This window comes from Chelonia mydas, chromosome 2, assembly GCF_015237465.2.
Source record: "Chelonia mydas isolate rCheMyd1 chromosome 2, rCheMyd1.pri.v2, whole genome shotgun sequence".
Taxonomy (NCBI): domain Eukaryota; kingdom Metazoa; phylum Chordata; order Testudines; family Cheloniidae; genus Chelonia; species Chelonia mydas.
In genome coordinates this window covers 1,838,274-1,852,277 of record NC_057850.1, presented here as the reverse complement: position 1 = coordinate 1,852,277, position 14,004 = coordinate 1,838,274, and the positions used below count along the sequence as shown (strand labels likewise).

At 61.7% G+C, this 14,004-nt stretch overlaps 1 protein-coding gene across 3 annotated transcripts; it reads right to left on the bottom strand.

The window, feature by feature from the left end:
- Positions 1 to 212: 212 nt before the first annotated feature.
- Positions 213 to 12,938, bottom strand: GPAA1 (glycosylphosphatidylinositol anchor attachment 1). 3 transcript variants are annotated; one of them, XM_037891777.2, is made up of 13 exons: positions 12,680 to 12,938; positions 11,594 to 11,702; positions 10,940 to 11,119; positions 10,362 to 10,473; positions 9,568 to 9,715; positions 8,848 to 8,949; positions 8,413 to 8,609; positions 7,941 to 8,137; positions 7,438 to 7,591; positions 6,965 to 7,060; positions 6,236 to 6,432; positions 2,833 to 3,003; positions 213 to 1,191 (listed from the first exon to the last, which is right to left on the bottom strand). In XM_037891777.2, exons 2-13 carry the CDS (start codon positions 11,665 to 11,667, stop codon positions 948 to 950), a joined length of 1,872 nt encoding a protein of 623 aa, XP_037747705.1. In that variant the 5' UTR covers positions 11,668 to 11,702; positions 12,680 to 12,938; the 3' UTR covers positions 213 to 947. The 3 variants fall into 3 exon arrangements, with proteins under 3 accessions (XP_037747705.1, XP_043394850.1, XP_037747706.1); XM_043538915.1 differs by having other exon boundaries at positions 10,940 to 11,702; positions 12,680 to 12,730; XM_037891778.2 differs by lacking the exon at positions 12,680 to 12,938 and having other exon boundaries at positions 11,594 to 11,828.
- Positions 12,939 to 14,004: the final 1,066 nt, after the last annotated feature.

Here is a 14,004-nt window from a genome sequence, read left to right as displayed (position 1 = left end):
AGCGTTGCTGTCCTAACCCCCCACCCCTCACTTGCAGTGTACGCGGAATTGGACTATCTCCCCCCTTGCTGAGCAGCTCCCTTCCTAACTCGTAAGCTCCTGGAGGCTGGATCATCTTATTTACCTACAGCTGGTCAGGACCCAGCCCAAGGATGGAGGCCTATGGGCGCCGCCAGCACCAGCTATGAACCACCCTCACCACACTTGCCAAAGGCTTTTCTTGTTATTTTATTACAAAGATGAACACTCCCGGCACGCACTTGCCTTTCCAATCCCTGTGCATTCCCCCAGCCCAGTCTGCTGGCTGCTGTGGGGGCCCGGCCCACCTGTATACAGTGGAGGAGTGTGCAAACCTGGATGCCCCACTCCTCTCCTCCCCCAATGCTGAGGGAGGCATGCCCAGCCCATGCATGAGGAAGAATGGGTAGCACCCTCCACTCCCCTACCCATGTGGACTCAAGGGGACCTGCATCTCCAGTACTGCCTCCCCCTTCTCCCAGCCTAAGCCCCGCCATCTGCCCTCTGTCTGTGGGAACAAGCAAGGCCAAAGCATCCCTGCTCCCATGCCCACAGCCCAGTGCCGTGTCCCCCTCCCCCCTGCACCAGCTGGCAGATGCCCCCCAAAGGCAAAGGTCCCAGCATGCGAAGCCCAGGGACAGCTGAGTTCAGTGGAGTGCAGGCAGCGGGCACCCCAGACCCCCTTCCTGCTCTGGGACCATCACGGCTCTGCTTTCCCTAATGAGGGCACTGAGCACAAGGGAGGGGAACTGACTCCTGCTGCAGGCCCCAGAACAGCCTTCTCCCTCCAGAACAAAGGTGCAAGGCTCCAGCCTGAGAACATGGGATGGCTCCAGGGCAAGACCCAGATCCTGGGATCCAGTGACCAGGCGGGGGCCCAGTCAGCAGCCCCCTCCCCAGGAGACATAGGGCCAGGTAGAGGGGCCCAGCTACTTCCAGAAGAGCACATTCCAGAGCAGCAGCCAGCAGGGATAGACGAAGAGGGCGATGAAGGGAAAGACTATGGAGCCGTAGAGGTAGTGGTCCAGCAGGCCCTCAGACACAGCCTGCAGGAAGAGCTGCCAGCACTCCAGCGCCGAGACTGGGTACTCAATCAGCTCCTGGTACAGGACGATGCTGAGTAGGAGGGTGACAGCTGGAGTGACCAGGACCAGCAGCACTGCATACAGATACCTGGGAGACAGACACAGGCAGGGATCAGAGTGGGGCAGCCTGGGGCGCACCAGCCAGCAGGGCTGGGCTGAAAAGGGGCAAATCCCAGCACTCCTGCCCCGCTCCCTACAGCGCCCCCTGCTGGGAGAGGCTGGGGCTGGAATGGCCAGGAGCTCCCCAACAACTCCCAGTGCTCCTGCCCTAGTCCCCTGAGCAGGGGGTGCTCTGAGAGGATAGATGAGCAGGGAACGCCTATGCCTACAGCTCCCCATGCTGGGAGAGGCTGGTGGTAGACAGATGACCAATACCAGCATATGGGCCTGGTCCCTGGTTGGGGAGGGGATTTCCAGCCCATCCCCTGGACTGGCTGTTGGCTCTCAAGGCACCCTGCCTGTATCCAAGCAAGGATCATAGAATATCAGGGTTGGAAGGGACCTCAGGAGGTCATCTAGTCCAACCCCTGCTCAAAGCAGGACCAATCCCCAACTAAATCATCCCAGCCAGGGCTTTGTCAAGCCTGACCTTAAAAACTTCTAAGGAAGGAGATTCCATCACCTCCCTAGGTAACCCATTCCAGTGTTTCACCACCCTCCTAGTGAAAAAGATTTTCCTAATATCCAACCTAAACCTCTCCCACTGCAACTTGAGACCATTACTCCTTGTTCTGTCATCTGCTACCACTGAGAACAGTCTAGATCCATCCTCTTTGGAACCCCCTTTCAGGTAGCTGAAAGCAGCTATCAAATCCCCCCTCATTCTTCTCTTCCGCAGACTAAACAATCCCAGTTCCCTCAGCCTCTCCTCATAAGTCACCTGTTCCAGTCCCCTAATCATTTTTGTTGCCCTCCGCTGGACTCTCTCCAATTTTTCCACATCCTTCTTGTAGTGTGGGGCCCAAAACTGGACACAGTACTCCAGATGAGGCCTCACCAATGTCGAATAGAGAGGAACGATCACGTCCCTCGATCTGCTGGCAATGCCCCTACGTATACAACCCAAAATGCCATTGGCCTTCTTGGCAACAAGGGCACACTGTTGACTCATATCCAACTTTTCGTCCACTGTAACCCCGAGGTCCTTTTCTGCAGAACTGCTGCCGAGCCATTCGGTCCCTAGTCTGTAGCGGTGCATGGGATTCTTCCATCCTAAGTGCAGGACTCTGCACTTGTCCTTGTTGAACCTCATCAGATTTCTTTTGGCCCAATCCAATTTGTCTAGGTCCCTCTGTATCCTATCCCTCCCCTCCAGCATATCTACCTCTCCTTCCAGTTTAGTGTCATCTGCAAACTTGCTGAGGGTGCAATCCACACCATCCTCCAGATCATTTATGAAGATATTGAACAAAACCGGTCCGAGGACCAACCCTTGGGGCTCTCCACTTGATACCGGCTGCCAACTAGACACGGAGCCATTGATCACTACCCGTTGAGCCCGACAATCTAGCCAGCTTTCTATCCACCTTATAGTCCATTCATCGAGCCCATACTTCTTTAACTTACTGGCAAGAATAAAGGATAAAGAATAAGGATCCTGCCATCTGCAGAGCGAGCCCACCAAGGATGAGACTGGCCATGGAGCGCCGGCCACTCATGGACAGGCCTGGCTCAGGTGACCTTGGGCCGCCTCACTGGATGCCACGGGAAATGCGCAGGTGCCACTTACTTGGGGCCTTTGGGCTGGACGATGGCTGCAACGGGCACCATGGTGACAGCCAGGAGGAAGCCCAGGGAGAAGTTAATAAGGGCAATGCAGCCCAGCTGCATGGCCAGGTACAGCAGGGACAGAAGCTTCAGGGTCATCCAGCCGCGTTCACTCCCACAGCCAGTCAGCACCCTGCAGAGCAGAGAAATGACTGTCAGCCCCCCGCAGACACCTGCCTAGCCCCCGCTCTGGCCAGGGCTGAGAAACAGCAGAGAACCAATGGTACCATTTTCTATAGACTGTCACAGGGCGCTATGTTCACCCTTTTTACACAATTCTGTATAAAGCATGCCTTGTGAGGTATTGTGAAAACTCATAATGTGCTGATCATTATTGTCCCGGTAAAATGTGTGGCAACATTGTAGGTAAAGTTCATAGAATCATGGGATTGGAAGGGACCTTGAGAGGTCATCTAGTCCAGTCCCCTGCACTCATAGCAGGACTAAGTATTATCTAGACCATCCCTGACAGGTGTTTGTCCAACCTGCTCTTAGGCCTTGTCTACACTAAAGGGAAAAGTCGATCTAAGCTACGCAATTTGAGTTATGTGAATAGTGTAACTCAAATCAATGTAGCTTAGATCTACTTACTGCAGGGTCCACATTACACAACATTGACGAGAGACACTCTCCCGTCAACTCCCCTTTACCCTTCTCCATCAGGTGGAGTACAGGAGTCAACCAGAGAGCGATCGGCGGTTGATTTAGCACAGAGGTGGGCAAACTACGGCCCGCGGGCCCATTCTGCCCTGCCCCTGAGCTCCTGGCTGGGGAGGCTAGCCCCCGGCCCCTCCTCCGCTGTTCCCCCTCCCCTGCAGCCTCAGCTCACTGCACCCCCAACACGATGCTCTGGGCGGAGGGGCTGTGAGCTCCTGGGCAGTGCAGCTACAGAGCCCGGCCTGACCCGGTCTCTGTGCTGCGCGGCTGGCTCCAGCTGGGTGGCGCGGCTGCCTCTCCTAGTGCAGCCATGCCACCAGCGCTCCAGGCAGCGCGGTAAGGGGGCAGGGAGCGGGGCTGGATAGAGGGCAGGGGAGTTTGGGGGGTGGTCAGAGGCCGGGGGGTGGATAGGGGTTGGGGCAATCAGTGGGCGGGGAACAAGGGGGTTGAATGGGGGCAGGGGTTCCGGGGGGCAGTCAGGGAGAAGGGGTGGTTGGATGGGGCAGGGGTCCCTGGGGGACAGTCAGGAATGAGAGGAGGGGTTGGATGGGGCAGCAGGGGGCAGTCAGGGGACAGGGAGAAGGGGTGTTTGGATGGGGCAGAGGTCCGGGGGGGGAGGGTGCAGTCAGGAAGGAGGGGGGTTGGATGGGGCAGTGGGGGGCAGTTAGGGGCGGGGGGGTCCGATGGCGGTCAGGGAGAAGGGGTGGTTGAATGGGGGCAGGGGTCCCGGGGGGGGGGGAGGTCTGGGGGCAGGAGGCCATCAGGGAACAGGGGCCAGGCCATGCCTGGCTGTCTGGGGAGGCACAGCCTCCCCTAACTGTCCCTCCATACAATTTCTGAAACCCGATGTGGCCCTCAGGCCAAAAAGTTTGCCCGCCCCTGATTTAGCGGGTCTTCACTAGACCCGCTAAATTGACTGCTGATGCATCGATTGCCGCAGTATTGATCCTCGGGTAAGTGTAGACAAGGTCTTAAAAATCTCCAATGACGGAGATTCCACAACCTCGCTAGGCAATTTATTCTAGTGCTTAATTGCCCTGACAGTTAAGAAGTTTTTCCTAATGTCCAACCTAAACCCCTCTTGTTGCAATTTAAGTCCATTGCTTCCTCTCCTTAACCTCTGAGGATAGGACAAAAATTTTTCTCCCTCCTCCTTGTAACAACCTTTTGCGTTTTTGAAAACTCTTGTCCCTCCTCAGTCTTCTCTTCTCTCCAGACTAAACAAACCCCATTTTTCAGTCTTCCCTAAGAGGTCATGTTTTCTAGACCTTTAATCATTTTTGTTGCTCTTCTCTAAACTTTCTCCAATTTGTCCCCATCTTTCCTGAAATGTGACGCCCAGAACTGGACATAATACTCCAGCTGAGGCCTAATCAATGCAGAGTAGAGCAGAAGAATTATATTTTGTGTCTTGCTTACAACACTCCTGCTAATACAGCCCAAAATGACATTTGCTTTTTTTGCAACAGTGTGACACTATTGACTCATATTTAGTTTGTGATCCACTGTGTCCCCCAGATCCCTTTCTGCAGTATTCCTTGCTAGGCAGTCATTTATATAAAGTCCGATTATAAAATTCTACTGTATGACATTGCTGAGACACGCTCCAAATTTAAAAAAGCAGGCACAAACCAGTTCCTCAAAGATAAAAGGCCAACTGATGCCTCAGTCAGGTGTCAACAAAATCCAATGGACTATCACCTGGCTAAGCAGGCATTCTTTGTCAGGAAAAAGGGTGTGAGTGAGAAATTTACATCTTGGCACAGACACAGCTGGAAGCTCCCATCCCAGGGACTTTGCCACCTGGACCCCAGCTGGAGATGATTCTCAAAGAAGAGAATTGCTATAAGAAAGGGGAACAAACTCCCCAGATTATCTCTCCCTTCATCTCTACTCACAGCACCAACAACACCTGAAAGACAAAGGAAGCATCACTGGACTGGAGATAGATCCTGGCTGTAAGATTGCTAGAACACATGGTGAGAGAAACCCTTTTGCTTTAAGTTTGCATAGCTTGCTAAGTTAGGTATCTTTTATTTCTTTGTAACCAGTTCTGACTTTTATCCCTCATCACTTAAAATCTTTCTGTAGTTAATAAACTTGTGTTATTGTTTTATCTAAACCAGTGTGTGCTTGGACTGAAGTGTCTGGGGTACTCCATTTGAGACAGCAGGATTTGTGCATATCATTTTCTATTAATGAAATGACAGACTTTCTATGAGCTTGTATTGTCTAAGAGTAAAGAGCTGGGCAGTACAAGACGCACATTTGTGGGGAAAGTCTGGGATTGGGAATTTGCTGGTGTTGTTCTGTTATATAATTCAGGAGTGGCTGGCTAGAGCACTCATGTAACTCAGCGGGGAGTGAGTTACATGCTGGAGGCTGTGTGGGCAGACCAGGAGTGGCGGTGTAAAAGGCACCCCAGGTTGGAGAACTGAGGGGAGACAGCTGTTCAGCAGTCCAAATTGTACCCTGGAGAATGTCATAGGGCCCCCTCCTGGGACAGGCTCCCACAGCCAGCGCCCTGCTCCCCACAGCGCCCCCTGCTGGGGGAGAGCGCTCTGGAGTCATTGTGTATGTGTATTAGGCTTGTTTGTGTTCCTGCTGGCCCACTGACTTCACCCCAGAGCACAACCTGCTGTTGGCCCTGGGTGAGCGACGGATCTCGTCACATCTCCCTGCCTTTCCCTCCCGGGACCCGCATGTACCTGTGTGTGTTGTGTGGCAGCGCCAGTCCGGCCACGTAGATGGCAATGACCGTCAGCACCACGGCCTCCGACTCTGAGACGGGGAAGTGCTGGGTGGCCACGTGCTGGCCCAGCACAGGCAGGAAGTAGAGGGTGAGGCCTGTGGCATGGCAGATCAGCAGAGGTGGCACCAGGGTGAGCAGGCCAGGCCGCGACTCCTGCGGGGCAGGGAAGGGAGGAAGCTAAGCAGGGGCAGCTGAACCAGGGCCAGAGCCAACCCCATCAGGCCTCAACCTTGGAGGAATCCCAGTTGCTGGGGCAAAGGGGACCCCAAATCTGCCCCCCTGCCCCGGGGAAAGGGCCCTGGGCAACTTCAAGCCCAGCCCCAAAGCGGCATCTCCTGAGGGGCCGGGCCCATTGAACCAAGGGGCGGGGGCTGTGGTGGGGAGGGTTACACAGCAGGGCGGCCCAGTGGGGTGATCGCTTGGCTTAGGAGCTCTCTGCCCTGCCCCAGACGCCCTGGGGACCCTGGGCAGGTCCCCGGTCCTGATCCGTGCAGGGTGATGAGGGTAAAGATTGGGAGGCACTTGCATACTACGGTAGCAGGTACCATAGACGTCCTTTAGACGGCCAGGAACCTGAGAACCCACGGCAGGGGGAGTCCATGGGGGATAGGGGAGGAAGGCAGTAGCTACCCTTGGGCCTGGAGAGCTCAAGGAGCGGCCAGGGCAGGGCCCTGCGACCCCTCACCTCGGCGGCAGCGTGGGCAGCGCCCTTGTCTCCATCGCAGAGCTGCTCCTCGGGGCCCGCATCACATTTACTCAGCTTCATCCACAGGTCGAGGGCGTGGGGCAGAGTCAAGGAAACCAACCACACAGCACCCCATGACCCACCGGGCCCCTGCGCCGACCCTCACCCAGCCACGGGCAGATCCCTGCTCCCCAGAGACAGGCGCAGCCCCTGCCTCCCAGAGCGAGCTCCTCACGGGGACCCAGGCTGGGGAGAGGGGGCACTGCAGAGTCATGAGGGGTCCCTCCTGCCAGCCTGGGGAACGCGTCCCCTCCCCCCGTCAGGCAGGGCTATGCAGCTCAGTGGCCTTGTGGAAAACGCCGGCTCCTCCCCAACCTCAGTCTGAGCAGAGACTCCCCCCATCCCCCTAGGCCTGACCCTGCTGCAGCCCCGAGCTCTCCCACTCCCCCTTGCAGCTGCGGCACCGGGGATATCTTGAGGACAAGGATGAGGATGAGGAAGCCGAAGGCCGGCATGTAGACGCCGATGGAGACGAAGCGTGCGAGCGAGGGCAGCAGGTAGAAGAAGTAGGACTGGTGCAGGCGCTCCAGCAGGTTGTTCAGCTTGCGGAACATCCCCTCCAGCGTCCTGCGGGGCAGGATCCTCAGCAGGGGTGGACGCTGGCACCGTCCTCGCCCACGGGGTGGCAGTGTGGGAGAACGGGGGGCACAGCCTCTCAGTCCCGTCCCTGGCCGGTCCCCACACTGAGCTAGACCAGCATTCCCCTAGGCTCCCCAGGCCTTGGCTCTGCCAAGAGCCCTCAGTCCTGATCCACAGTCCCCCAGCCATCCCAACCCTGGGCTCCCTCCATCCCCCAGCTCAGCTGGTGCTCCTCAGTCCTGACCCGCAGCGCCCCTGCTAGCCCAGTCCAGCCCCTCCGTCCCGGCTCTTGCATACTGGGGGAGCAGGGGCCCCTGCCCGCAGGGGTGTTACTCACTTGCCCACGGTGCCCATGTCGTACTTGTACTGCCGGAAGCTGTTGATGCCGCGCACAGTGATGGCCTCGATATGGTAGCGCAGGAAGAGGCCGTGGTCGCCCTGGGGCTGGCCGGAGCCCTGCTTCAGCACCATGAGCAGCAGGGTCTGCAGGCTATGCACGTAGGCCGGCAGCGTGTCCCAGTCCGTGCGCTGCAGCTGCAGGGCAGAGACATCAGGGCCTGCCCCCTGCCCCCCCCATGCAGTCCACCCCACCCCTGCCCCGACAGCCAAGGAGCCTGGCTGGGGGCGCAATTGAGAAAGCGGGGGAGGGGTCAGGAGAAACCAGCAGGGAGAGGAATCTGGCTCCCCCCACCCCCAATCTCACTATGCCCTGGATGGTGCCGCCCCCGCCTCCTTGCCCTGATGGTGCCAGGAACACCCCCCACCCCCTTGACATGCATGGTGCCGGGCTCCCCACCCCCAACTCTCACCTTGCCCTGGATGGTGCACAGCAGCCCGTTCTTCTGGCAGAAGGCGTAGAAGAGGTTGACCAGGTCCAGGTTGGGCAGCTGCCCGTTCAGCCCCTCCACGGCCACATCGAAGCTGGTGATGACGTCGCTGCTCAGCTCCAGCGAGACAGCTGCCTGGATGGCTCCGGCCCGGCCCAGCATCCCTGAGGAGAGCACCTCTGCCAGCACAGCAGCAGCTCAGACCAGGCAGCCCCCACTGCCCAGAACCCAGCTTGCGGGGAGAAAGCCCCGGCCAGCTCCCCGGTTTGGAAACAGCCCCTCAGAGCAGCGAGCAGCTGTGCCTGCTCAGTGAGTGTTTGGCTGCGACTCACCAGAGTGCTGCACTCTAGCCCAGGGCCCTGCCTGCCCCCCTGCTGCGCCCCACCCAGCCCTGCCCCCACAGCTCTCTGGCCTCACCGGTGACGTTGATGTCGTGGTAGGCCTCCAGCCAGGCCTCCATGCCAATCAGGTCGTGCTCGTTCACCAGGAAGATGATGTCCTTGGCCCAGTAAATCTGACCTGCAAGCAGACAAGCACTGCCCGTGTCAGCGAGGGCCAGGCCGGCCGGCCCCCAGGGAGCTGTATGCACCACGGCGGGGCCCGTGTCAGCAGATGCCTGGGGACTACAGCCAAGTCAGCCACACACCCCGTCCTGCACAGGGCGATTGGCCTGAAGCAGCCCCAGGAGGAACCCGCCACTTACCTGCAGCTGGGCCCCCGGGGGTCTGTGAACAGGGCAGAGGCCTCCGTGCTCTACACACTGCACAGATGCCAAGGGGAGGGGCTGAGACATGAGAGTCTGATCTGAACAGCCTGACAGCCCCAGGAACCCTCCTCACCAGGCCGGGGGGAATGCAGCCCCAGGAAGCCCCTCACTGGGACGGGGGAGGGAGGGAACCCTCTCGTCAGGCCATGGGGGAGCCCAATACAGCCCCGGGAACCCCCCTCGCCCTGCCCGGGAGCCTGATATAGCCCCAGGAACCCCACCAGATCCCTGGGCCACAGGACCCCCGTCACCAGGTCACACAAAGGCCTGGCCCATGCACTGTTGAGCAGCAAGCCACTCTCAGGTGCACCTGACCCAGCACCTCCCTGCCACTCCCACAGGCCCCACCCCCCAGGCATGTACTCACTCACCCCGGAAGTAGGAAGCCAAGGCCAGCATGAGCCCCACGGCCTGGTTGTTGTGCTGCCCCATGCTACAGGGCACGCTCAGGACCAAGGACTCCGTGCTGGCCGCACGTGGTGCCCGCAGGATCCCGTACACATTCGTACCCTTCACCATCTGCAGGGAGGGAACCAGGGCTCAGCAGGACAGTTGAACCGAGCCCCACCCACAAAAGAAGTGGGCTTTGCAGGGAGCCAGGCCCTGGAAGGGGCTTCTTCCCACCCCAGAGCCAAACACAGCATCCTGGTGTCTGCTGAGGAGGGACCCAGAATGGGGAGGGCAGGGGGCTGAGGAGCACCAGCAACTGGCGGCAGGGGGGAAGTCCATGGCAGGGATAGCAGGGGGCTCGGGTTGGGATTGAGGTGGGGGGAGCCCAGCACTAGGATAGCAGAGGCTGTGGGTTGGGACTGGGCGCAGAGCTGCATGCAGCGAGCTTGTCCAGCTCCTGCCTTTTGCCCAGTGACCGGCCCTGGCCCCTCAAGTGCTGTCAGCCCCTCAGTCTGCTACCCCTTTTCTGTGAAGCAGACCTGCTGGATCAGCACACATGGTATGGAGCTGAGGGCCAGGATCCTGCGAGAAGCCCCAGAGCTCTGTGGAGAGGTGCTAGCCCATGGGGCGTAGGGGCCGCATCTGTCCCTTTGCACCAACCCCCAGCCCAGGGGGGAAACTCCCCAACCCCCAGTGCCTGCAGCTCATCTGTACCCTACCCCCAGGACAGAGATGGGGCAGCTCCCAGGGACTGCGGTCCCGGCCTGGCACGTACGTATCTTTCGCGTGTCTCGTCGGGGAAGGGCAGAGTGCGGGAGAAGGGCTGCTTATAAACCTCCAGGCCCAGGTTCCACATTGTCTTCTCCAGCCAGGCCACGGGGATCCCCCTGGGAAAGGAGACAGGAAGCATGGATGGGCCGGAACGGGGCCCTCTTGCCCAGGGGGACGGGTAACGCTAGAGCCCAGCGCACATAGCAAACCCCAGATTGTCCTTCTCAGAGCCCAGGGCCAGACTCTACCCACCCACGGGCACAGACTTGCCCAGTGCCACCTAGCACAGTGCCACTGCCCTGCCTTGCAGAGTGAGATACACCAGCCAATGCACAAGGAGAGCAAACTGCAGGGCCCTGCTGAGCCACCCCCTCCATTAGCACCTAGAGACTACAACTCCCAGCATACAGTTCACCGGCCTTGAGTACTGCAGGCTGGGCCCTGGCAGGACACTCCTGTGTATTATAAAGGCAGCTGGCACGGGGTGCCACCCTTCCTCCCCTGCTGGCCTGGGGCCTTCGGAGAAGTGCTTGGCCTGTACCCTGGCCAGGGCTCCCCCGACTACTGGCGGCTTGAACTCACCCCACCTTCTTCTTGTGGCCAGCGAACTCACGGGCGTAGGAGAGTGCCCTCTCGCCAAACACGAACTGCTCCTCCACCATGGTGGAGCCCATGGCGTTCTCTGACATGTATGAGCGCAGGGTGAAGGGTGGGGAGGCCAGGCCCAAGAACCAGCCCAGTCCAGCCAGGTAGCTGAGAATGCTGCAGACAGGAAACACAAGGGGGTGAAGACCCCAGGCTGCTCCCCTCCTCTCCCCTCCCCACCCCACCCACTCCCTGCCCAGGCCCCATTGCCCCATGAGAGAAGGGGTCAGGTCTAACAGGGAGGTCCGAGAGCAGCACAAAAAGGGAGGATATCTGTGCACGCGGGGGCCACGGCTTTGAGCCCCAGCTGGGCTCCCTCCCTCTCTGGGGTGCAGCACGTGGCACTGCCAGGCAGGCAACGCTGGCTCAATGCCTGGCCCCCATCCCTGGACTCCTAGGGCAAGAAGGGCTGGGTCCAGGCCCTGGGGGAGATCGTGCTGTGTGCCACTTCCCGCCCTGCTGACGGGTGGCCCTGCGGGAGAGGAGAAGAGGGACGGAAGGAGAGAGCAGAGCGTGGGGATGGCAGGAAACAGAGGGCTCCCCACGGAGCCTGCGGCAGGGAGCCCAGGAAGCCAGGGGCCGGGCACTCACCAGAGCGGGGTGTTGAGGCGGAGGACGAGCCGGGACAGCGCCCGCCTGCGGTACGGGTCCGACAGCAGCCCCATGGCGGACGGCCGGGGCCCACGGACTCCTGGGGGCACTGCGGAGAACAGGGCAGCGTCTCCAGCTGGCAGGGACCCGGGAGCGCCCGGGGCCGGCGCGGCCAGAGGGGCGAGGGCACAATGCGGCCAGCGGCCCTGCCCGGGCCGAGCCCCTGCTCCCGACAGCCCCCCATGCCCCTCGCTGACCCCCCCCCGGGGACACTCCGACCCCCACCCGGACTCCTGCCTGCCCACCTAGGCGCACCGCCCCCACGTGCGCACAACGCCCCCCCGGGCCGCCCCCGGGCCGCAGGTACGTGTGCCCCCCCGGGGCCGCCGGTCGGTCCGTGCCCCCCCCGGGGCCGCAGGTACGTGTGCCCCCCCCCAGGGCTGTACGTGTGCCCCCCCCCGGGGCCGCAGGTACGTGTGCCCCCCCCAGGGCTGTACGTGTGCCCCCCCCGGGGCCGCAGGTACGTGTGCCCCCCCCCGGGGCCGCAGGTACGTGTGCCCCCCCCCGGGGCCGCAGGTACGTGTGCCCCCCTCCGGGCCGCCGGTCGGTCCGTGCCCCCCCCGGGCCGCAGGTACGTGTGCCCCCCCCGGGGCCGCCGGTCGGTCCGTGCCCCCCCCCAGGCATGTACATGTGCCCCCCCCGGGGCCGCCGGTCGGTCCGTCCCCCGCCCCCCCCGGGGCCCTACAGGCGCCGCCCCCGCGGCGTGTGGCTCTGCGGGCCGGGGCCGGGGCCCGCAGCTGGACGGGGGGGCTCTGCCCTAGAGCGGGGCGGGGCCGGTCCCCGAGCGGCGGGAGGGGGGCAGGGCCGGGCCGGGCCGCCGGGGGGGGGGGGGCGATCTCCGCGGGGGGGGGTCTCGGGGACCCCGGCTCCGAGTTCCCGCCTGGCGGGAGACGCGCTCGGCTGGTCTCCGGGGGGGGGGGGGGCCGCGCCGCAGCGACCCCCCCCCCCCCGAGCCGAGCTCCAGCACGAGCCCGCGGGGGGGCCGCCCCTCCCCCCGCCAGTCCCCTGCACCCGGCCCGCGCCTACCCGCCGCGGCGCGAGGGCCCAGGCCGCTCAATCCACCGCCGAGCGGCCGCTGCACTGAGCAATCGAGCTCAGAGCCACCGAGGGGACCCGCCCCGGCACGAGCCTCGCTCCCAGCTGCCGGGAGGGGGCGCGCGCGCGCCCAGGTGAAGCCTGCAGGGCGCAGGGCCCAGGCCGCTCAATCCACCGCCGAGCGGCCGCTGCACTGAGCAATCGAGCTCAGAGCCACCGAGGGGACCCGCCCCGGCACGAGCCTCGCTCCCAGCTGCCGGGAGGGGGCGCGCGCGCGCCCAGGTGAAGCCTGCAGGGCGCAGGGCGCGGAGCGTGGGTGCAGGGCATGGGTGCGGAGCGTGGGTGCAGGGCGTGCAGGGCATGGGTGCAGGGGGTGCAGGGCGCGCAGGGCGCAGGGGGTGCAGGGCGTGCAGGGCATGGGCGCAGGGGGTGGGTGCAGGGGGTGGGCGCAGGGCGTGCAGGGCATGGGTGCAGGGGGTGGGCGCGGGGGGTGGGTGCAGAGCATGGGTGCAGGGCGTGCAGGGCATGGGCGCAGGGCGTGCAGGGCATTGGCACAGGGGGTGGGCGCGGGGGGTGCAGGGCATGGGCGCAGGGCGTGGGTGCGGAGCGTGGGTGCAGGGCATGCAGGGCATGGGCGCAGGGGGTGGGCACGGGGGGTGCAGGGCCCAGCGCAGTGCCCTGCTTTTGGGGTGTCGAGTGCCCGCATGGGCCGTGTGGCTGTGTGGCAAGAGATCCAGCAGCTCCAGCTGTTAGTCCCTGGGCGCAGGGAGCTGCAGGGCAAGGCCTGGGTCAGCACTTGGCGCAGGACGACGGCCGGGAGGTTCCTCCCACCCCAGGATCATGAGCACAGACACGTGCCTGCTTTTGGCAGGGCCACCCAGAGGAGTCAGGGGGCCTGGGGTCTTCGGCGTCGGGGGTCCTTCCGCTCTGGGTCACTTCGCCAAAGACATGGAGCGGAAGGACCCCCGCCGCCAAAGTGCCACCGGAAAAGGAGGCACAGTCTGGGACCAGTCTTACTCGACATGTTCATAAATGACCTGGAGAAAGGGGCAAACAGTGAGGTGGCAAAATTTGCAGATGATACAAAACTACTCAAGATAGTTAGGTCCCAGGCAGACTGCGAAGAGCTACAAGGTGTTACGAATTACACCTGAGAGGACACGCACATAACTGCTGCGAATTATACCTTGTAGGACACGCACACAAATGCTACGAATTACACCTGGTAGGACACGCACACAAATGCTGCGAATTACACCTGGTAGGACACGCACACCAAATGCTACGAATTACACCTGGTAGGACACGCACACCAA

Coding starts and splice junctions, on each gene's coding strand:
- GPAA1 (XM_043538915.1), bottom strand. CDS start 11,217: ATGGGGCAATGGGGCCTGGGCAGGGAGTGGGTGGGGTGGGGAGGGGAG. Junction 8,610..8,847: donor CCACGACATCAACGTCACCG/GTGAGGCCAGAG, acceptor CTGTGCTGGCAG/AGGTGCTCTCCTCAGGGATG. Junction 3,004..6,235: donor CTGCCACACAACACACACAG/GTACATGCGGGT, acceptor TCTGCTCTGCAG/GGTGCTGACTGGCTGTGGGA.